General features: G+C 46.8%; 1 protein-coding gene across 7 annotated transcripts in view; it reads left to right on the forward strand.

The window, feature by feature from the left end:
• The window catches only part of DHX37 (DEAH-box helicase 37), a 115,198-nt gene that overhangs the window by 49,615 nt on the left and 41,278 nt on the right, over window positions 1-24,305 (forward strand). For all 7 annotated transcript variants that reach the window (XR_013621453.1, XM_078768556.1, XM_068097553.2 and 4 more), the window contains 4 exons: window positions 10,280-10,488; window positions 10,733-10,881; window positions 22,964-23,053; window positions 23,893-23,989. Coding sequence is in view for 6 of the 7 variants with exons in the window: in XM_078768556.1 (XP_078624682.1) it covers window positions 10,280-10,488; window positions 10,733-10,881; window positions 22,964-23,053; window positions 23,893-23,989 (545 nt within the window). In the remaining variant the exon portion in view is untranslated. The remainder of the gene's footprint in view (window positions 1-10,279; window positions 10,489-10,732; window positions 10,882-22,963; window positions 23,054-23,892; window positions 23,990-24,305) is intronic.

Consider the following 24,305-nt stretch of genomic DNA (forward strand, 5'->3'; position numbering starts at 1 on the left):
TTGTTATTACAAAATAATATTAATACTAAAAATATCCCCTCTCCCCAAGGGGTGTTTCCTTCTTGAACAAATGCCGTGTTAACGTGAATAAATAGCTTATTGTGGGGTATCGTGGGGCAAGCTTACCAGAAATAAAAAATATATATATAAACCACTAACACATATTACCTTTTTAAACAGTTGCATGTGCTGTTACCACTAAACTGAAAGAAATCTGGAGGAATCCCGATGTCCTTGAGGCATTATATGCATAATCACGTCCACCACAGACGAACGGACCCAAGCGTAGATCTACTGTAATCTACTCGCATATACCATAACCCAGACAGGATAATAACATGACCCTTCCTGCTGCTCCTGCAGGAAGTGGGTGTACTCGTTATGAGAAATGAACAAACTTGAGGTTGGGTAGAAAGGGTGTCAAAGGTTGTGAATGTCTGATGTGCCAAGAGATACCAGTGGATCATTGCCTTGAAGAAGATGCTCCAATTAGCAGTAATGGGCTTTGTCAGGAAGTACATTTGACAGGTGGTTGAGTTTCATTTCAGCCTGGGGTTCACACTGACTAATTGCTTCAACGTATTTTTATTTTTACTTGTGCTCTATTTTATAAAGAGAGATTTTTTTTTGAACATTCAACATTTTTTAACATTGGCGTCAGGAAGGGCATCCGGCCATAAAAACATTGCCTCAAACAGGGAACCATGATTGTCATGGGGCCCGCAAGGCTAACCCCCGCTCTAGCGGGGAAAAAATGGCCTTAAAACGATCATTCATTCATATTGTTGCTGATCGCGGTTAGGATGTTATAGACCGAGCGGTGGTTTAAAACCGCGACCTAACAAAACTCACCCGATTCCACCCGAACGTTGGTTGTATCGCACCCTAGCTGCTCAATGAGGGAAAAGACAAAAGCGACGCAATGCAAGAGGAAAACGGAGACAAAAAAAGGTTTGAAATACTACTACATTTATTCCTACTATTTACACACAAGCAAAAAGACAGATGTCACGTTTATTTACAAGCACAAGACGCAGGTGACACAGTGCAAATTTAGCTTACCTACAGACTTAACTTATATCCCAGGACAGAACAAACAGAACGCTGACTCACGCGGGGAATGCCAGGGATGGCAGAAGGTGGATGGCTGGAGGGAGAGGAAAGGTCCAAGGGGGGTCCCGCAGCACAACCGGCGCGTTCAGCAGCCGCCGTTCCGTTTCGGCCCTGCTCCGAACCGCCGTTCAGGCCCCCTTTGGCGGTTGGGTGGCGCTGCTGCGGCCTCCTGCACTTGCCTTGCCAGGCCTTGTCTCACTCGTCACCACCGACTCCTCACCACCGCAACCAACTGACCACCGACTCCTTTCTCTGGCAACCGACTGTCACCAACTCCTTGCAACCAACTCCTCCTCTCTTTCTCTCAACCGACCCAGACCAACCCAGAGTGCATCTCTCTTTCTTCTTTTTTTCGCTCCACTTCCGGTTGCGCCCTTTTATAGCGCCCCCAGCGATCACGCCCCCCGGCGCTTTGGACACGCCCATCGGGGGTGCTCACCTCGGCCCTGGTTGGTCGCGCGACCCTCGGGCTCCGCCCTGGATGACGACGGGCGGCGCGCCCCTCCTCCCCTCTGACGAGGTGCGACACGCCTTTCTTCTCCGACCCGAGCCTCGTGGTCAATGGTGGTTATTGGAGGGGAGGTAATATGGGCAATCGAGGCTCGCCAATGACGAGAGGGGGATGTAATATGAGGTCATTGGAGGTTTTGGAGGGGATGGAAAGGGAGATTTTTGGGGATGGGAAGGAAAGGGGGTCTATTCTCTTTCACTGGTGCAATGGAGTACTTTTAATTAATGGGAGACACAGCCTTATCCTAAAACACAGAATAAGAGATAACTATCAAAAGAAAAGATATATCGTGTCCTGCATGTATGTTTTTTTATGGACTAACTACGGGAACGCCCTTTGACCTTTATACAACCACAACGGAGGGAGGAGGGGTGATATTTTACAACAACCTTTTACAACAACCTTTTACAACATTTTACCACCACCACAAAATAAAAAAACATTCTCATATTCACAACACTGCACCCTCCTCTCCTTAGGCACGTCCCGGGCCTATTACTTTTACCTTAGTGTGGCATGTAGGTGTAGTTCCCTCTACTTTTAACCTGACCCTGAGTGCGACTGGTTTTAAAACATAAATAAATGTGTCCCGCTGCTCCATTGCACCCTGCCTAACAGACTTACGCCCACAGTTAACCGAATTGCGGAATGGTCTTCAAACTATACACTGACGGTGGGGAGCATTATTTACACTGACGCTAATTTTATTTACAAAACTAACCCAGGACCTGTAATTGTTCTTTCTGGGGGGAGGACAGTCTGCTCTGCATCAATGCACCATTAAAGCACCCAAAAACGCACCAATACACACCCAAGCACCAATCGGTGCAGTCCCCATTGTTCAATGAATAAAATAAAACCAACAAACCCAACCCTGCAGGTGTCTCTTGCTCTTCGGCTCCCTCTGCTGGTTATCATTATTTCTTCCAGTTGTTGTCATTTTCATTTGCTTTGCTTACTGGCGGCCTATTTGCAATAAAGCTTGCCCAAACGTGTCCATTTTATTTATCTTTATTTATGGCCCACAGGGCCGACTACGTGTGGTTCACCTGTGGGGCATCGGTGCCCTGTGGCCAAGGTCCGCCAGCAAGATTTCGGGCCCTCATGGCCGGTTCCAGCAGAGGGGCCTTGCCCCAACCCATGGGGTCCATAAGTGGTGCTCGGCCACTGACATGTGGTCCATAATGTGGTGCATCGATGCAGACAGCTGGTTCTGGGAATTTCGGGCGCACAATGGCCGACCCACGCACGCTCCCCTCGGCGCCCAACGGCGCTCAGGTCCTCATGTGGGAGACAAAAAGGGGGGACAAGACAGATGAGCGAGGGGTAAGGTCTCAAGGGTACACATCAAAAAGGCAATGCAAGGCGAAATGCGTACGGAGGGCGAAGTGAGAAAGCTCGTCCCTACCGTACGTCACCCCCCTGTTACCTAGCCCACCCTTGCCCTTACCCCATATGTACAAAACCTACACATTACCAATTCGTCACTACTGTCACGTCTTCCCCATATTTCCCCTATATCAAATTCGTCACCACAATCCCTCTACTTCAAAAATTTGCCATCATCAATTCATCATCAATCCTCATAAGGAGGCAGAGATGGAACATCAAAGCACAATGTCACACCCACGTCATGATGCGTCTCACATTCCAAACATTTGCACAATAAAAAATAATAAAACATGGCATGGTGTGGAGTTACCTGTCACCTCCGGTGAGTGGGTGCAGATGGTGCGAGGAGATCCTTCATCCTAACTATCCTCTAAATGACTTTAACACACTTTACACTACCCGGGGTCTTTCTCCGGCCAAACCATTGGCCCTCTTACACTATGGGTTCTAAAAACCAATTCCCATTGGCCAAACTGTGGTGCTTTTCAATTTGGGGTCTCACTCCCCCGATTCATCTCCCGGTGCCCTCGCACAATTTCTGGGCCGCGACGTGTAGCTCCCCAACAGGTCTACCCACCTGCACACCTCCACCACTGTAGTTGCCACCCGAGCTTACCTAGCTCCTCACCCTAACCTATCTAACTGGGGGCAGCCCCTCTCCTGGCTCTGTCACCCCATGGTGCCCTCTGGCACTGGGCTACCCGGGTCCGTCCTCCGGATCCTCGGGCCCCATCCACAACAACTACTACCGGCTCCCAGAGCCCACCTGCGGCCTCACCTGGCCGACATCCTTACAGTGGTGGAGTGCCCAAACCAACTACACACACTAACAGGCTACACGCCCAGCCATTTCCACAACACTAATGCACCCATCCAAACATCATTCTTCCAACCGCACCACAGATGCCAATATCCAACCACAATTTACCTGTACCCTCTACCTAACTCTTACACTACCCGCCCCGGGTATCCGTGATGGGGGGTCCACTCTTCCCCCATTCACACCTTCGCACCATCCACTCCACTCCACAATTTCCACCATACCCACTCCACGACCATCCATTCCAATACTTCATACCATTTATTCCATACACCTGTCTTTCATTCACCTGTCGTTGCACACCTGTGTAATCCTACCTGGTGCCACCTGCACCCTCCTCCTCTTCCTGGACCAGTTGGTCAACACAACACACATCACCATTACTCCCTCATACACTGCTCCACACACCTGTTCAGTTGCACACCTGTGCAATCACACCTGTTCCATTCTCACCTGTTCAATCCTCACACACACGGCATCATCTCAGCTAACTTCTCCCCTCTGAAACTTGCGCTTCCCAGTCGTCCCTTTAAACTATTGCGCTCCCACGTCCTTATAATCCACACTAATCTACCTGCGTCCCCACTACAGGTATCAGTCACTAACTAAACTTAACGTTACCTAATGTCATCTCTTCTAGATCCCTATCATTATCCAAGCCCTCCCTGGCTCGGTTGTCATAGCCACCCCATAAACTATTGCGCATTTGCCCCACAATGTGAGGGATGATGGATTTGCCATCCCACCACATTGGGGGTCTCTCACTATAAATTTTGTTCGTCCAAATCCAGCAAATCAAAAGCTTTCCATTTACTGCCAATTCTACCCACTTTTATAAATTTCGTACCAAATCACTACTATCACTATCACCATCACCCGTCTACTTATTAGGTCCTCTCGGTGCGCCAATTCACATCTACAGCCCGGCTTCGTACAGCCGAGCAATGAACGCGGGTCGTTTTGTGCCAGCGGCTGGATACGTCCCGCCGCACTCGGGGCAGGGACGGGGGCTTACCTGGGCCGAGATCCCACGCACCACCTCGGCGTGGAGCCATCCAATGTCCCGATCTCGACCTGCCGGCACGTCTCAATAGAAAGTGGTCGCCATGACGACCCTTCCTATCGGGCTGCCCGCTCCGCCTAGTGGAGCACGGACGCGGCCGTTCCAAGCGAGGCCCAGCGTGGATCGCGCACGGCGGTCCTTTCGAACCCGCCGTGACTCGGATCCCCGCTGGTTCTCGCGGCACGCGAAGCTGCCCGACGCGCACCGAGGGCCCGAGTCGGCTATAAGTCGTTCTAACCTCTAGCCTGGTTACCGTCGACGCTTCACCTGGATTCTTACAAGCATACGCTACCCCTTTCTTGCTCATACATGCAGCTGGTTCCATGCTCCTCGTCGTACCGTTCCTTACACACCTCGGTACACTCATTCCTCTCCCAGCCTTGGTCACACACCCGACCACCGAACACTTTGGCACACATTCGTTGGTCGCACACCTCACCAATACACCTCTTCGCGCCCCTTTCTCGGTCACCTCCTCTGTGACAATCACAGGTGTGCTCTCACTCGCACACCCAACCACGTGCCTCACTACCAACTCAAATGTGCCTTCCCACACACGCTCTACCATTCCAGGTGTGCATCCTTGCTCACCTGTCACAACCAACTCACGCTCCGTTTCACTCTCACTACTCTCACCTCCACTCTTGACAGCGCACTCACCCTTACTCTCGACGCCACACTCTTTCCTCATGCACCCGTCCGTTACACACCTTTCTCGCGCATCCTCTCGCGCACACTTTTTCGTTACTTCCTCCGTAACACTCACCACACCGCGCTTCCCTGTGCTCCCTCGCACACGCGCTACGACCGGCTCACTCCTGACGGCACACTCACTCCTCGGCGTGCACTTTTTTCCTCACACACCCCATGGTCGGACATTCTCGCACACCTCTTTTTTCGCACACCAGACCTGTCGCACACTTCACCAACGGCCTCTCACGAACACCCGGCTCCAATCCAATCCCCAAGCCGACTGAAGCTTTCCTCACATCATATACATTGCCACTCACCTTGGCACCTCGTCCCCGCACCTCCTTTGCCACCTGCAAACTTTTTATTTGGTTAGTGAGCACCGCATCATGATTTGAACACAGACCTTGTACATATTCCATGACTTCCTCCTTTATCTCCCTCTTAGTTTCTGTCCGTCCCTTCTTAATTTCACTCACCTCTTCTCCCACTTCCTCTAATTTTTGTTTAACCTCTTTTATTTCTCCGTGCGTCTCCTCAAGCTCGTCCTCTAAGGCTACCGTGACCGTCTCTATGTGCATCCTTACCTCCCGGTCCTTTGTCTCCATTATCTCTGTCACCTCCTCCACCCTCATTGTCAGTTCCTCCCGTACCATCTGACATTGCCTCTGCGTCGCTATTAATTCGTTTTTAATTTCTTTTTGTGTCGCCTTTAACCCTCCTAGTACCGCAGTGTTCTTTTGAACCTGCTCCACTAACTTAGTTTGTCCCTCTGTCAGCTGCTCCACCTCCTCCGTCAGATCTTCTATTCCCCCTTGTAACTTAGCCGTATTATTCCTCACTTCTTTCTCTATATGCTTTTCGCCTCGCTTTACCTCCTCGCGTAGCCCCGAGACCTCCTCACTCACCCCTCGTCGTATTTCCTCCATCTGGTTCCCCATCTGTTCGATTTCCCGGGCGGATTGTTCCCCCATTTCCCGCAATTTGTCCTCCATCCTATTTTCTAACCCCATTAACCCATTTTTTACCCCCTCTAACTGATTCTCCTGGGCAGCCATTCTGTTTTCCACCCCCGTTAACCCATTCTTTACCTCTTTTATCCCGTTGTCTAACCCCTCAAAATTATTGTCTAACTTCCCAAATTTCTTGTCTAACTCCTCAAAATTATTGTCTAACTTCCCAAATTTCTTGTCTAATCCCTCACCGGTACGCCTCACTTCGTCCCTCATTACCCCCATTTGGTTTCCCATTACCCCCAATTGCTCACTCTGAGCATCCATCCGGTTCCCCATTACCCCCATTTGGCCCTCCAATCGCTCACTATTCTGGGCCATAAGGGCCTTCATTTGTATAAAAAAAAGGTTCAAATCCATTGGCATCTCCGGTTCGACTACCGCGACCATGGGCGTGGCTAAATTTGGCGCCGCTGTAATCACGTGCGCGAGAGCGCCATTTTGTGCACCTGAAATTCCCGCAACCACATTGCCATTTTCCTCCTCCCTTTCTTCCCCGAAGTCCTGGGTTACTTCTAACCCCTCTATCTCTCCCACCGGCATCCCGTCGCCTTGGACAGCCATGGCGCGATTTCAAAATTCGGGCTTTTCCTTTAAAACAAAACAAATTTCGGTATTTTATAATTTTGAGCGCGTGAAGCGCGCTCCGGGTCGATCTCACTCCCCGACACCAATTGTTGCTGATCGCGGTTAGATGTTATAGACCGAGCGGTGGTGTAAGACCGCGACCTAACAAAACTCACCCGATTCCACCCGAACGTTGGTTGTATCGCACCCTAGCTGCTCAATGAGGGAAAAGACAAAAGCGACGCAATGCAAGAGGAAAACGGAGACAAAAAAAGGTTTGAAATACTACTACATTTATTCCTACTATTTACACACAAGCAAAAAGACAGATGTCACGTTTATTTACAAGCACAAGACGCAGGTGACACAGTGCAAATTTAGCTTACCTACAGACTTAACTTATATCCCAGGACAGAACAAACAGAACGCTGACTCACGCGGGGAATGCCAGGGATGGCAGAAGGTGGATGGCTGGAGGGAGAGGAAAGGTCCAAGGGGGGTCCCGCAGCACAACCGGCGCGTTCAGCAGCCGCCGTTCCGTTTCGGCCCTGCTCCGAACCGCCGTTCAGGCCCCCTTTGGCGGTTGGGTGGCGCTGCTGCGGCCGCCTGCACTTGCCTTGCCAGGCCTTGTCTCACTCGTCACCACCGACTCCTCACCACCGCAACCAACTGACCACCGACTCCTTTCTCTGGCAACCGACTGTCACCAACTCCTTGCAACCAACTCCTCCTCTCTTTCTCTCAACCGACCCAGACCAACCCAGAGTGCATCTCTCTTTCTTCTTTTTTTCGCTCCACTTCCGGTTGCGCCCTTTTATAGCGCCCCCAGCGATCACGCCCCCCGGCGCTTTGGACACGCCCATCGGGGGTGCTCACCTCGGCCCTGGTTGGTCGCGCGACCCTCGGGCTCCGCCCTGGATGACGACGGGCGGCGCGCCCCTCCTCCCCTCTGACGAGGTGCGACACGCCTTTCTTCTCCGACCCGAGCCTCGTGGTCAATGGTGGTTATTGGAGGGGAGGTAATATGGGCAATCGAGGCTCGCCAATGACGAGAGGGGGATGTAATATGAGGTCATTGGAGGTTTTGGAGGGGATGGAAAGGGAGATTTTTGGGGATGGGAAGGAAAGGGGGTCTATTCTCTTTCACTGGTGCAATGGAGTACTTTTAATTAATGGGAGACACAGCCTTATCCTAAAACACAGAATAAGAGATAACTATCAAAAGAAAAGATATATCGTGTCCTGCATGTATGTTTTTTTATGGACTAACTACGGGAACGCCCTTTGACCTTTATACAACCACAACGGAGGGAGGAGGGGTGATATTTTACAACAACCTTTTACAACAACCTTTTACAACATTTTACCACCACCACAAAATAAAAAAACATTCTCATATTCACAACAATATGTTCATTCATTCATTCACAACAGAACTGTAACAAGCACATTTTCCCTTTTGCTTATGTTTATTTTACTTTGATATTGTCTCTTGGGAAATTACATGGAAATGGAATGGCATTATTGTTTAGGACAGAGCAGAGCAGATTTTAGTTAGGAAACATAACATTGGGTTAGAGGGGAAAGTGGTTGGGATGAGGGAGAAGAAGCAACAGGAGCAACATAAGATTGGACAACTATCGGGGGGGGGGGGGGGGGCACCACTTTGTTGTCGTTGTACCTGGCAACGCAAGTTGGGGGCCAAATCTTCCCCATTCTTCTCTGCTGCCCGGATTCGTCATCTTTGCTGCCCGGATTCATCTCTGTTGCCCGGATCCCATTCGGTCATGGTCAGAGTGCCAATCGGTCCCCATGGACCGGCTCTTTCCATCTTGTCTGACTTTTCTCGCTGATTCTGTCGTGACCCTGACTTTGTGAAGGCGGGGGTACACAATCCTGGATGTGGGAGATATCTGGGCTGCTCCTGGGAGATCGATCGGCTGTCTCGATGCTGCAGGCTTGTTCAAGAGAACTGTCCGGCGCTATATGACAACGACAACGCACAACATAAGATTGGGCTGCAGAAAAAGAAGGAAGAGGTGGGTGGGTGGGACAGAGCAGAACTTGAGTCAGTCATGTAGCAGACAAGATAGCCTGGTATTACGGACAATATGTTTATGTGGCCGCTTCATGACAAGGTTCTCCTATCCTGTATTCATGAAAATATTAAGGGAAATACCAAGAGAAATCTAGTTAGGAATATTGTTTTGTTCTTTTGGAAAGCGGTTGAGCAAATGTTGATTCCTACCTGCAATGAGAGGTGGTGCCACCTCAGGATATAAATTCTCAGCAGAATTAAGCCAGCTATGCAATGGGGCATTTCATTTGGACAAATCCCAAGTAATTATTCTAGAGCGAGTTACCACATCCGTTTGGTGTTTGTCAGCGAGACGAGCGTATATTGGCACAAACCCAGGCATTTTTTTTTTAATGAGAAGAAGAAAACTACTAAACCATCTCATGGGCATCACTTATTTGGCAATAAATGCAGGATGGACCATTCTTGAGATGAATGCATGGATATACTGATAAAACAAGAAAAATAGTTATAATTATTTTGGCCTGACTGTGAACCCATCAAGCACCATTTGACAGTGGTCGGTTCACCAAACAAAAGTTGGATGAAACTTGAGCACATGAGCCAAATGTTTGGGTGGATATTACATATACAACTGTACAAGAGAGATGAGGGATGGTGGAAGGGCAACAACCACAAAATTCAAATTCCAAAAAAAGAAAAGAAACAAAGTGTGGTTAGAGAAGGAAAAGGAGTTTGGGGAAGTAGTGATTGAAGGGGAGGGGAATGTCATCCATGTGGCTTAGGGGTGAGAGGGATGTGGAAATTCCTCCATTTTTGCACACATCATGAAGAATGAGCTCCTTATTATACCAAGTATGGCAATTATGGTATCAGTTTTTTAAAATTAATTATGCTAACTTGTTTAATCTGCACATTGGAGATGCATGTGGGCTGTGTGTGGAATTTAGAATTCTATATGTCTTGGACATTATGTTTTAGAAACATGAAAATAATTTCGGACGTCTTTGCAATTATGGCAGCTGTATGATTAGCTCCTCCTGTTTTTATTCCATGTCTTTGTGTGCTTCAGATTGCAGCAGCTTGGACACTTTCCAGCCTTGTGATGTAAATGATCAGGGTAGTGCTGAAGTTGTTGCAGTTCCTACAGAAGTTGGAGACACAACCACCACAGTTCCTGTAAAAGTAATGACCGTAATTACTAGAGCTCCTCCAACGGCTGAGACAACTGCATCAACTCCAGCCCAGTTTGTGCCTATATTTCGGATGCCTGAGATAGAGGTGATGTGGATTGAAGAATCTGAATATCGATTCATACATTATATGTGCATTCCTGTCCCGGGAGTAGTAAACCTTCAGGGGCTCTTGCCACGTGAGGCTCAGAAATATGCATGCTATGGCTAGTTAGTTTTCATTCATCACATCAAAAGGACTTGCAGAACACCAGTCGTTGTAGAAAGACTGTTGCAGCTCCATGAGTCGTGGCAATATGAGCGCTTGTTGTGTGTGGATGTGTCGGATGCAGGCCGGTCGTGCGTTGCTCCCGGTGGTGGCGGAGGAGCAGGTTATTATGGAGGCTGTACGGGAGAACCCCATGCTGGTGTTGTGCGGTGAGACGGGCAGTGGTAAAACGACACAGGTTCCGCAGTTCTTGTACGAATCTGGTTTGGCGAGGTAGGTGGGACAGAACCACAAACTACCTCTCATTTTGAGAAATTTGCTTTTGCCATTTAAAAACAATACAACTTATTTAAGAATAATGAATGGTACAATGACAATAGTTGATTCGTTATTGATAATACAGGTAGTTTATTGTCGTCAGAAATTGAGATTTTTTTTTAAATGGATGTGAGATGTCATTTATAAGCTGACACTTTAGATAGGAATTTGTGTATCAGGGATTCATGTTTCATACACAGAGTTTCTACAAATGAGGCACCCGCAATTGGGCAATATATACGCAAACGGTTTTTATTTTGGAATTTACAACTATAATATAATTTTTCTGAAAATATGAATTAGTCCGTGGACCAGTAAGGGTTACTGGTACCAACAGTGAGGCTCAACCTTATATTTATCAGGTGGCTGAACACCCCAGTGATACGTTCTGATGTCGTAGACCTTTGAAAATAGCAGCTTTTTGCCAAATCTCACTTGTATAATGAGTATTCCTGTGTAACGAATGGAAAACAAACAGATGCAGGATAAAGTTGAATGGTAATGTGATCTTGCTTGTGGATGAAGGAGTGGCACAAAGTTAGGAAGCCTGGCATTGGCTTAACGGTTAAGGTGGCTGGCTTAAGATATTAGGGTCCTGAGTTTGAGCCCCTGTCGTGCCGTTGAAATAACACAAGATGGGTTGACTCAGCTTATCATCCTTCCGACGTCAGCAAAATGAGTACCAGCTGACTGGTAACCGGGGACCTGCATCACCGGCACAGCCGCGTAACCTTGGAGAGGTTGATACTTATTTGCTTCTGTAGCTTAGGCATGCAGCTACTGGTGGCTATAAAAGAATAGTCATCATTCGTGAGAGTATCGATTTGATGTTGCTAAGACTTTCTAACTGAAGTATGATGTTTGTCTCTCTGTTTGAAAATTGAGGAGTGCAATCTCTTGCCAGATGTTTTAATCTTGGCACACCATTGCCTGGACTTCTTCAACATTTACTGGATGTAACATGTTCAGTGCTTTCACTTGTCCAAGTTAACTATCTGCATTGAATATAACCAAGAATGATACACGATAAAAGAATGCATTTGATCAATTGGATAAAGTTGCAAGTTGCTTCAGAACTTTTCACATGGGTGGAAGCATTCTACTCTTTATACGCCATTGTGCATGTGCAGCTGTATAGTGCACATAGTATGAAAAATGGACCCAAATGTACTGCCATGTCCTTTGAAATCCCATGATACCCAAGCTTAGTCCAAAGTGACTGAAGGTGATGTTATATTAAGTGGACATGCTGGAGTGTAATGATGAAGAGGATTGATGGCTGATTGTGAATTATTGAAATAAGCATATGAATAAACTTGTCGAGTCGATTGCATCTGCTAAGAAATATCTGCAATCCCTGTCTTGTGTCCTCATGTGTATGCAACATTTTGGACACAAAATCTGGTCACTGGAAATGTTACCGCCATTTTAGCTATACCAAGGCTTTTAGGGATATTTTCTCTGAAGACCGATTGTAGTAAGTGCATTTTTGTAAATATACCTTTTTTGTATATATATTAGTAAAGTTTCCATAACTATTTGTAAATATACATGTCTATCAATCCTAAAATTAATGTTGAGCTATTATGCTGTCTGAAAAACATAATTATGTTTGATCCTCCAGATAGTACCAAAGTAATGTGTTTATATTTTATGTATACTAGCAAAAGTACCCGTCGCTTCGCTGACGGATTTAATCAAAACACATGTACTTCACAAACATTCTGCTCTATTTACTCTGTGATTTGCCCGGGTTCATCTTCCATTCACTTGGAAGTCAGCTAAGAACACCATAATCAACCACCCGTGCTGCTTATATATGGCGTGAGCAAAAATCACTTCCGCTTCACTGTGAAGTTCCATGTTGGATTCTTTGATTTGAGCATCTGCTTAAAATGTGTGAAATGAAACATTTTGAATGAATTTGAATTATTCTCTCCGATTTTAACATCTATCTATAATTCCAGTAATCTCTGTGTGTATGTTTGTTTGTACGTTTGTTTGTTTGTTTGTATGTCTGTGACCGCTGTTTCTCGACAACTACCGGTCCGATATACTTGAAACTTGCCAGGTATATTGCTGGGGACCCGAGGATGTGCCTTTTCAAGGTTTCATATTAATCGGACAATTACTTACCGAGCTATGTCCAAAAAACGATTCAACCAATCAGAGAGCAGCGAGCTATCGCGTGTGCCGAACGTGGCGGACACACTCTGCCTCGGATGGCACATTTGAGAGCGTATTCATTTATTTCACGTTTGCAAACTATGTTGCCGTTAAACTATGTTTTAAAACTAATAAAAACTAATTTGCGATTCATCGTAACTGCGATATACGACCTTCCAGACAGTGAGGACTGCACTTCCGGCATCCAATCACAGAACGCGTTATTGCGTAGGCGTGGCCGATGTGAGAGCGAGCTGATGCTGAGCCCAGCGCGTGCGCCATTACGGTACGTAATTCGATTTCTTCCGGAGAAAATAATAATTTCTCGATTTCTTATGCGCATTATTTCTCCCAATTCAGTCAGAGCGAAGGGCGGAAGCGAAGAGCGTTGTTTTTTTTGTTTACGGGCGTACGGGCGGGGTAGAGCGTACGGGTAGCGTTTTTTTTTTTTTTTGGCACATTTGAGAGCGTATTCATTTATTTCACGTTGGCAAACTATGTTGCCGCTATGTTGGCGTTAAACTATGTTTTAAAACTAATTAAAACTAATTTGCGATTCTTTCGCTTTCCTGCGCATTTGTGCACGCTATGGCGATTTCTTTACCAAACTCCGCTAGCCGTTAGCTTTGGACCAAACCATTTCATGTAAATAGAGGGGGGGGGATTGTCACCGTACTCGCAAGCCGTTAGCTTTGGACCAAACCATTGCATGTAAATAGAGGGGGGGGGGGGGATATACTTTTAGATATATATATAGTACGGGCATGCCCTAGTTAATGTAATGCATATTATCAAGTTATTTCAACTTTGCTCATACTATACTCAATAAGATGATAGTTCCCGACGTACGACGGGGTTACATTCCGGCATGTCCGTCGGATGTCGGTTCCGTCGGAAGTCGGGACCCCCTTTTGTGGACCTGTATTTTTCAGGTAGTAGTTGGGTCATAGCTCCAAAGTACGTGTACTATCATAGTATCATGTGTTAGTCTCATGACGTTAATTACATGGGACATCTATTTCAAGTTAGTATTACTAGGGCATGCCCGTACGTGGGTGCAATGCCCGTACGTGGGTACGTGGGTACGTGGGTGCGAGTACGGTGACAATCCCCCCCCCCCCCCCCCCTCTATTTACATGAAATGGTTTGGTCCATGAAATGGTTTGGTTCATTCGCAAAGCCAAAGCGAACGGCTTGCGAGTACGGTGACAATCCCCCCCCTCTATTTACATGAAATGGTTTGGTCCAAAGCGAACGGCTTGCGAGTACGGTGACAATCCCCCCCCCCTCTATTTACATGAAATGGTTTGGTCCAAAGCGAACGGCTTGCGGAGTTTGGTAAAGAAATCGCCATAGCTCGGTAACTACTTGTCCGATTAATATGAAACCTTGAAAAGGCACATCCTCGGGTCCCCTACATGTACCTATTAATATACGTATACAAGTACGTATTCATGGATTATTTGGGACATTTTTCAAGTCCGTTTTCCATCATATGACTTTGGAATGGAATATGAGATTTAGGCCAACGGCAAGGCACTGGGACCTATAGGGTCATTCAGCGCCGATATGACTTTATTATGTGCCATGTATTGATACGTATTCAAGTACGTATTCATGGATTATTTGGGTGAAATGGCGTGAGTGAGGTCGACCGTTTCCGGTCCCTGGAGCAAGGAAGCGTCTTCGATCTCTGCACGGCAGCAAAAGTTATAGTATTTTTTCCATTCGTGTTTTCGTCAATTTCAACTCACTTTTTATTGTGCATGTGTTGCAGTGTGTTTCCCAGTTGGTGTTGATTTGCAATTCTTGCAAACTTTTGTATAATTTAATCGTTTTCTGTCCCACCGCGTGCGCGGCCTGGTTTCTCTCGGCTTCCCTACCCCCATAGGTGTTCTGTGAATTTAAGTTCTTTCCTTCGCTGTATTGCTTATTTCTTAGATTTTCTCTTCTCCCCAAACTTCCCCGAACATCGACCACTTGTCTAACGTTTTAAATCTCTTCAAAGTCTCTTCACGTCTCTTCAAAGCTGTCCATGCGCGCACGCTTTCGAAGTTAAATAACTTTTCACAATTGTGTTTTTGTCGAAACTGTATCTTTCTTTCGGTGTGTGTAACTATTGGTGTGTCTTTAATAGTATTCTTGGTGTTGGTTTTTCATACCTGTGTGCAGAATCGTCGGTTAGTTCATGTCACGTATTCTGACGCCTAGTGTAGTACTAGTAGGCTACCGTGTCTGACCTTGGCTTGAGGCTTTGTTTCTGTCTCAGCGGTTCTTTGATTGCGCTCGCAATTACTTTCGGGCTCTATTTTTCAGGTTTCACGTTCGGTCCCTGTCTCTGTTTTCATCTCAACTCGAAAAAAAAAAAAAAAATTCCCTTTGTTCTTATCCGTTGTTCGTTCTTATTTGTTCGTTCGTTCTTCGACCACGTTGTTCGTGATCACGTGTTCACATCGTTAAAAAATGTTTCAACTGTCCCCGAAAGAACTGTATTCTGTCATATACTATAACACCTTTTTCTTCTTCTATAAAAGGATGCTTTCGACTTGCTCACCAAATCTATTCATTCCAAAAAAAAATTCCATCTCTTACAGTTACAGTGCCTCTTTCATACATTCCCTAAACTCTCCAGAACTCCACCCATCCTTCAGCGTCCTCAAATGTATTTTTGACTCGAAGGTCTCAAGAAACTCATTTTGCAAGAAATGTTCGTTTCCCATTAATCGTACTTTTTTCAAAATCCAATCTCACCCCTCCCCTCCAACTCTTCCCCATCACCCCTTCCCTCAAAAACTTCCCCATCACCCCTTCCCTCAAAAACTTCCCCATCACCCCTCCCCTTCAAAACTTGCCCATCACCCCTCCCCTCCAAATCCACCCCCTTGCCCCTCCCCTCCAAATCTTCCCCATCACCCATCTCTTTCAAATATTCCCCCTTGCCCCTCCCCTCCAAATCTTCCACATCACCCATCCCTTTCAAATCTTCCCCCTTGCCCCTCCCCTCCAAATCTTCCCCATCACCCATCCCTTTCAGATCTCCCCCCTTGCCCCTTCCCTCCTAAACTCCCCCCAGACCCCTTCCCTCCGAGACTCTCCCTCACTCCTCCCCTCCTAGACTCCCCTCTCACCCCTCCTCCTCAAAGCGTCCTCCCCGCTTCTTCCCCCTTCCAACTTTCACCTTCATCTCCCTTAACCTTCTGCCTCACTCTTCCCCCTCCTCAAATAACACCTCACTGCGCCTCACCCAATCACCATCAAACCTTTTGTCCGCCCCATTCTTCCCTTTCTCCAAGCTATTCTGAAATCTCTGACACACCTTCAACAGCTCTCCCTACCTCTTCCTCCTCTTCCACATCTTACCCTACCGCTCCCCCCCCCCCCCCCCCCCCCCGTTCTGTATCCGATGCTCCCCCTTCCTCTTCTTTAACAGTATGGACCTCAAACATCCGGGGCCTTCGCTCAAACTTGACTGATCTCTCCATACAGGTTGCTTCTGACAAACCAGACGTGATCTGCTTAACAGAAACTTTCCTCCTTCATGATGTCTCTGATTCCTTGATATCTCTCCCAGGTTACTCCCTCCTCTGGTATGATAGACCTGAGCCTCGTCCTGGAGGGGGCGTTGCTATCTTTATAAAAAAAACTCTCTTCCTCACTCGCCCTGCACTGCCCTCTCTCCACCTCACCCCCAGGAATACCTTTGGCTACGGCTTCCCCTTCGCTCCCACCTTTTGTTCATATGTGTGTTGTACCGTCCACCAAACAGTGATGACTCCATCTACATCTCGTTGTCTGATAATATGGACCAACTTCTATCTACCCATCCCAACTCTCTCTTCCTCATATGTGGTGATTTCAATTGTCACCATGCCAGTTGGCTGGGTGTGGGTACCTCTCTCACCAGCCATGGCTCTTCAGCAAAGGACTTCTGTGACTCACTGGGACTGACACAATCTGTCAATTTCCCGACCCGGATCTCAGTCAACGGAGCATCTTCTCTTCTGGACTTGGTTATGACTAACTTCCCTGAAAATGTCTGCTGCTCTTCTTCTGCTTCAATCGGTTCATCTGATCATGTGCTTGTTAAAGTGGACATCTCTCTGACCATTCTCAGAGAGCCTCCTCAGCGTCGACGAGTCTGCCATTTCACTCAGGCCAACTGGCACGGTCTTCAAGCAGCCATCAATCATCTGGACTGGTCTCCCATCTCTACCGCCTCTGACATCAACTCATCCTGGGAATTCTTCCAAAGTAAATTGCTCTCTCTCATGCACAGATTTATCCCATCTCGTCTTCAGTTGTCATACCCTTCCTCCCATCCATGGTACACGGAATCCTGTGGTGAGGCTATTGCCCAGAAACAACTTGCTTTCGTCTCCTGGAAAGCAAATCCAACGGAAGGAAATCTCATTTCCTTTCACAAAGCCCGAAACAAGTGTGTGTCCACCCTCAGGAGAGCCAGGAAACAATATCTCTCCGTTCTCAGGACAGAACTCTCTTATCTGTCTCCCTCTTCCAAATCCTGGTGGCTTTTGGTCAAATCTGTTTCTGGTGTTTGTTCCCCTTCCATCCCCTCCCTCACCTCAAACGGCCACACGGCTGACTCAGCACGTGAAAAAGCTGAATGCCTCAACTCTGTGTTTGCCTCTAAATCTTGTGTCCCAAACCCATCCTTCTCTGTACCCACCGTACCCAGTCATACCCAGCTGCTCCTGGACTCTGTGTCCTTTCCTCCTGACAAGGTGGAAAAGTTTCTGTCAACCCTCGACTCTGATTCTGCAACTGGACCTGACGGCATCAGCCCACGGGTCCTAAAATCCTGTTCTTCCGCTCTTTCACTCCCTCTCTCTGTTCTCTTCACCCTCTCTTTTGCTCAAGGTCATCTGCCATCTGCTTGGAAATCTGCCAACATCACCGCTTTGCACAAAAAAGGTGCAAAAACAGATCCCAGCAACTACAGACCAATCAGCCTTCTCCCAATTATCAGCAAAGTCATGGAATCCATCATTGCTTCAGATATGAAATCTTTCCTCTTCTCCACTGGCTTGATCTCTGATCATCAATTTGGTTTCAGACCTGGTCACTCCACTCTGGACATGCTGCTTCTGCTTTCTCAACAATGGATGGAGGTCCTCAATGCCAAACAGGAAATTAGAGCTGTCTCCCTTGACATATCACGTGCCTTCGATATGGTCTGGCACCCCGCTCTGCTCACCAAACTCTCCTCTTTTGGTATCCATGGAAATCTCCACGCATGGCTGGTGGACTTCCTCTCTAGTCGTAGTCAACGTGTGGCCCTGAATGGGTTTCTCTCATCTCCTCTTCCTGTTCAGGCTGGAGTTCCCCAAGGCAGTGTTCTGGGCCCTGTGCTTTTTCTGGTCTTCATCAATGATCTCTCTGACTCTCTTGAAAATCCTCTCTATCTCTTTGCTGATGACTCTACTCTCTGTCACTCCATTCTTCATCCCTCAGATCGGCAGTCTGCAGCCTCCTCACTCTCTGCAGACCTGGACAAAATCTCAGACTGGGCAAACAAGTGGAACATGTCTTTCAATCCTGACAAATCTCACACTCTTACGATGTCTCTCCGAAAAGACCGACTGGACACCCTCCCATCCACTTTCTGAATAATCCTCTCCAAGAAGTTCTGTCACTCAAGCTTTTGGGTCTCACTATCTGCCATGATCTTTCCTGGGAAAACCACATTTCAAATCTGGCCTCCAAAGCCAGTCGCCGACTGGGCATCCTCCGTCGTGCGAAGTCCTTCCTTGGCACACCTGAGCTCCTCACCACATACAAGGCTTTCATCCGCAGCTCAATGGAATACTGCTTTCCCCTCTGGGCTGGTGCTCCTGCCTCACACCTAGCTCGTCTTCACGCTGTTGAAACCAAAGCATTCAGAATCATTGGAATCTCCCGCGATGAAGCTAACTCCAAGGGCCTCTCACTCACTCACCGCAGGCAGGTTGGTGGTCTTTCCGTCTTCTACCGACTCCTCTCTGGCCTTGCCCCCCCAGCTCTCTCTGGGCTCTGTCCCGCAAATATTCCTACAGGTCGCACAAGATCTGCCTGCAACCCTCTTATGGTTAAACTGCCAAAATCAAGACTCTCTGCTCACATTCACTCCTTCATTCCTCTTTTCTCCCAACTCTGGAACAAACTCCCTCACTCTCTTCAATCCCACTCCACCCTCCAGGTCTTTAAAACAGCTGTTCACCACCATCTCTTATCTTCCCCCATCCAAAACCTTGATCTTTTCTATCCCCGCTAATTTCACCCCAATGCCACTTTTTTGAAATACCAACTTCTGTCCTGGAAGTCCTTGGTGTCCTTGTGTTTTATACTTCTCCCCCCCCCCCCCCCCCCTTCCCACGCGTCCTCCCCCCAAGCCCTCTCCCTCCCACACATCTCCCTGCTCTTAAATGTTGTGTGCTCTCAAGTGTTTGTGTGCTTCCCCTTCTCTTGTCTTCCGCTCCCTCTTTTTATATATTTTGTTTGTCTGGTTGATTTGTTTGTGAAGTAAATGTCAGCTCTTTCACGAGCCTCGATTCAGTATACAAAACAAAAAAACCAAAAAAACATTTTATAGCAATTTATTACACAAAAAATATGTACAAATATACAATGCAGTTTAATAGGTACTGTACTAAATAAAATGTACAGTGTATCAATAATATTGAAATCAGGAGCCGGGGTCGTCTATCGTTGAAGAATCATCGGTGGTTGAAGATGAAGTTGACGGTGGCGGTGATGGTGACGAGTTTGGTCTGGGAGACACGGAAAGGTCGGAGGTGGTGGCAGAGGCATTGGAGGTGGAGGCGATAGGATCTTTTTTTATTAAAGAAATCGTCGAGAGTTGGCTGAACTGTTTGCTTCCTTTTTTCATCGTAAATTTCCCTGTAACACGCTAGGGTCTGATGAAGTTGTCGTTCGAATTTGGACAAGCGATCAACGTTGGTGTCCATGCTCTCAAACAGCTGTAGTCCTTTGTTGAAAACGGCAAACCCTTCAGCCATTCCCTTTACGGTGAACACTTTTTTGGGAGTTTCGTCGTCTTTCTCTGCTTCCTTTTTCCTTTCAGATTCTTCTTGATCTCGCTGCTCTTCTATTTCAAGCAGATCCTCGGTCCCCTACGGTTCCAAGGGGGGGGGGGGGGCTGTGTTATGAATTTGGGTAGTGATATGTAGAGCAGAATAGAGCTGAATAGGTAACATGCTTCGAGATGTCGCGGTAAGGAACACTACCTGTAATAAGTCCATGTGTAGGCGTTTTGTCGGGTAAGATGTATAATTGTGAATCTACCAGGAGATTCGTGTGTTAGGTAGTGTAGGGATTAATGAGTAGAGCCCTTGTATGTCTCACCTGGTTAGCCAAACCTCTGTCCATTTTGGCACTGCACACCACTTAAACAATTCGTTAGGATCCCTTAGTACAACGCTAATGACGCCCTCCCCCTGACATGACCCAGGACGAAATCAGGCCAGGACACCGCAGATAATGGCCGCCACCATTTCCACCTCCGAGAGGCCTATCCACCTCGCATAGCACGTGCTACAACACAAGGAACAGAGGACGAGAGTGGCGCAGTGGGCGTGCCCCTGGGCGAGTCGGGGCAGGCTCTGATTGGTTGGAGTGCGCCAATGCTGACGTCACCGGCCGGGGATATTAACGGGGGCCGGACGCCATTTTGGGGCAGTTACATTCCTGGCGCGGAGTCTAGTTGAGCTGGAGGACAGAGTCGAGAAGAGAGGAGAGATCTGATCCCGAGTTGAGAGACGAGGTGCGCACGAGTTGCAGTTGAGATCGGAGATCCTACGCGGAGTTGAGTGACGAGCGCCATAACCAGAGGTCAGGCAGTTCAGATCGGAGATCCTGAGACTACTTCAGAGCCCGAGTGGAGCTTGCTGTCCTGCTTTGGGGCCTCGTGTGCGAACGGAGTGGGCGTTGGCTCGGGCCTTCGTGTTGCTGTGGTGCTCGGAGGCGGTCGGAGAGGGCCGCGTGGGACGCCGAACGGGGCGGAGTTGGACGGCGGCCAAAGCCAACGACAAAGACAGATAAGCCGAGCTCCGCGTATACATTTTACATGACGTGTTATTTTCTTTAATTCAGATCCCCTCGTCTTGTATTCGATATCTGTGTGTGTGGGATCCCAAATTAGGCATTACATTACCGGCGCGTGCTTTTCCTGTCCTTGCTTTTCCCAATAAACCCTTATATTATTTTCTGTACATATTCCTGAACGCAGTTCTCCGGGTGGTTGTTTTAACAGTTAAGGCTGCAGGGGTCTCGCCGCTCCCCTCCATTCCGCGCGCTTGGGGTGCTTTTGGTTTTGGAATCCGCCATTGAGCTTTTGCCTCGGAAGTTAAAGCCTTCGTGATCGGCATCCGCGACCGCCAGATATTAATTTCGGCGGTTGCACGACAATATATATATATGAGTATAAAGCCCGTCAAAAATGACGGGTTGGAACAGTTTTTGACGGTACAGCCACATGAGCATGCCAAAGTCTGAAGTCTGGGCCAAGTGTCAGGTGTGCTGATATCATCTTTATTTGTTAGGCATCCTCCAGACGTAAATGAACACTCGTTTTACTCTGTGCGCATTGCACATCATGTGCAGCAAATTTCACCTCTCTGTGCCTTGTATTTATTGTGATTTTAAAAAAACATACTGCTTCTGTACCTACCTTGAGGCTCAGTTTGCAAGCCACCGTCTACAATTCCAATGTAAGAGGCATATTTACTCTTATTTTGGGTCTTTTGTGTCCTTGGGGTCTTTTGTGTCCTCTGGGATATTTTGTGTCCTTTGGGTCATTTGGGTTCTTGGGGTCTTTTGGGTCTTCAGTGTCTTCAGCGTCTTTTGGGTCTTCTGGGTCTTCTGTTTCATCGGTGTCTTTTGGGTCCTCTAAGTCTTTTGAGTCATTCGAGTATTTTGGGTCCTCGATCTGGATCTTTGGGGTATTTAAGGGTCTTTGGGGTATTTTGTGTCTTAGGGGTATTTTGGGTCTTCAGAATCCTTGGGGTCTTCTGGGTCCTTGGGGTCCTCTGGGTCTTCATGGTCTTTTGTGTCTTTAACAGTCTACAGGGTATTTTGGGTCTTCTGGGTCCTTGGGGTTTTTGGGTCCTCAGACTGTTTTAGATCTTTTTTTACAGGTTGACACACAGTCGTGTTCAAAGATTGCCCCTTAAACCCCCCTACTCAAATGCCTACTAAAGCACTACTCAAAGCCTTTAAAACCTAGCCTGAGGAAGGGACACACACACACACACACACACACACACACACACACACAGTGTTTTATATGGTAGATTAGATGTATGTATACCTCATTACCGCCTTTTAAAAATTTATTTTGGCATGTCTGGGACTATTGTTAGTTCCTATAACATTTGGAATGCCACTCTTAGAAGCAGGTGAAACGTGAAATGAATCCTGAAATTGAATATGGGGTGCCATGGACGCTCTGTGGCCCATGCATAATCCATTTTCACAAATTTTGCTTGAACTAGATGAAAGGAATTGAAAAACAATTTGCTGTTCCAACAAAATTTGCACCATTTTATCCAGCAGTGAATGGAAGCGAGTACTTGCTTGTTTAATTTTGAGTAATCAAGACTGGATCGTTGATCTGAATTTCCATGGTATTGTGGATTCTACATTTCGTACTGGAACTTCTTAAAAGAAGCAACGTAACACTTCCATGTCATATTCTTCTTTTTATACAGACACTTGGTAATACCAAATGCGAGAGCATTAATTATTTGTATGTGTCACGGTTAACAACAAGTTGAAATGGTAACTATAACTAATATGTAAATGGAAGTTTAAAACGTGTATTAATTCTCCCCACTCCAATTTTTTATCGGTTTAGAGAGGGGATTATTGGGGTGACAGAGCCCAGGAGAATTGCTGCAATGGCCATGTCTCATCGTGTTGCAAAGGAGATGAACGTTTCAACTCGGTAAGCCACTTACTTTCCTTTGACTACTTGTCCAACTTGGACGAAACTGTGAAACCCATTTCTTCATTTGCTCTTATTGTTTGTTTATGCTGTGTTCTCTGAATGGTACCACACTTTCATCATAATCATCCTAGATATTTAGGAATGCATCTCAAGCATTTGGAATGGATTGAGTATACCTGGTGTTTGGTCTAATGGTTAGGGTGGCGGACTTGGGATCCTAAGGTCCTGAGCTCGAATCCCGTTGAATTAATGATAGGTGGGGTTGACTCAGCCTCTCATCCTTCCGAGGTCGGCAAAATGAGTACCAGATAACTGGTTATAGAGAGGCATTGCATCAGCGGCATACGCGCCCACAGAAATGACGAACCACCCACCACCAATGGATTGAGTTTCAAGTAGGGGTTTGATTTTTCACTTCTTGTTCCCATTGTGTTGCCAATGTTACTTGATTGCACTTCTTTTATGCCTCCGCCGACAAAGTCGCCTGAGGCATTTTGTTTTCAGGTTTTCAGTATGGCTGACTGTCCGTGCATGCATCCGTGATAGATTTTCGTTACCACGATAACTTGAGCATGGCTGAAGGGATCTAAATCAAACTTGACACATGTACTATGATACCAAGATGAATGGATTAGATTTTGGGGTCAAGAGGTCAAAGGTCAGAAGTCATGTCATAAAAATGTGATGCCGTACTTGAGAACAGTTGAGAAGGCATTTAAATCAAATTTCGTACAAATATGTTTTATGATGTAATAATGTGGGTGCGGGTATATCGGTCGACGTCTTTCTAGTTATTAATTATTTTTCTACTCTCCGCTTTATTTTCCCCTCCTTAGCGTTGTGTCTTATCAGGTGCGGTACGAGGGAAATGTAACTCCTGAAACTAAGGTGAAGTTTATGACGGATGGGATCCTGTTGCAAGAGGTGAAAAAGGTTTGTGATTCGGCTTATCTTGTTTGGTAACTGGTTCATCACTTGTAGCGATTTAATTGAGTGAATCATGATTCATTCTTTTGTTTTGCATTCGCATTCCTTCTATGATAATATGATTTCCATTAATTCCTTTTGGCGGGGAGCTCAGAGTTTGCAAATCCCCTGCAAAAGAGGAAAATGGAGACATAAGTCTGAAATTGAATTTAATTCAATATGTATATTTAGGATTAAAGGGAGAAGGAAGAGAGTTCCATAACCTAGCATTACAGGGAAAGAAAGATCTGAATCATGAAGGTTGGTTCTGGTACGAGGAATT

This window comes from Myxine glutinosa, chromosome 14 (genome assembly GCF_964187855.1).
Source record: "Myxine glutinosa chromosome 14, kmMyxGlut1.1, whole genome shotgun sequence".
Taxonomy (NCBI): domain Eukaryota; kingdom Metazoa; phylum Chordata; class Myxini; order Myxiniformes; family Myxinidae; genus Myxine; species Myxine glutinosa.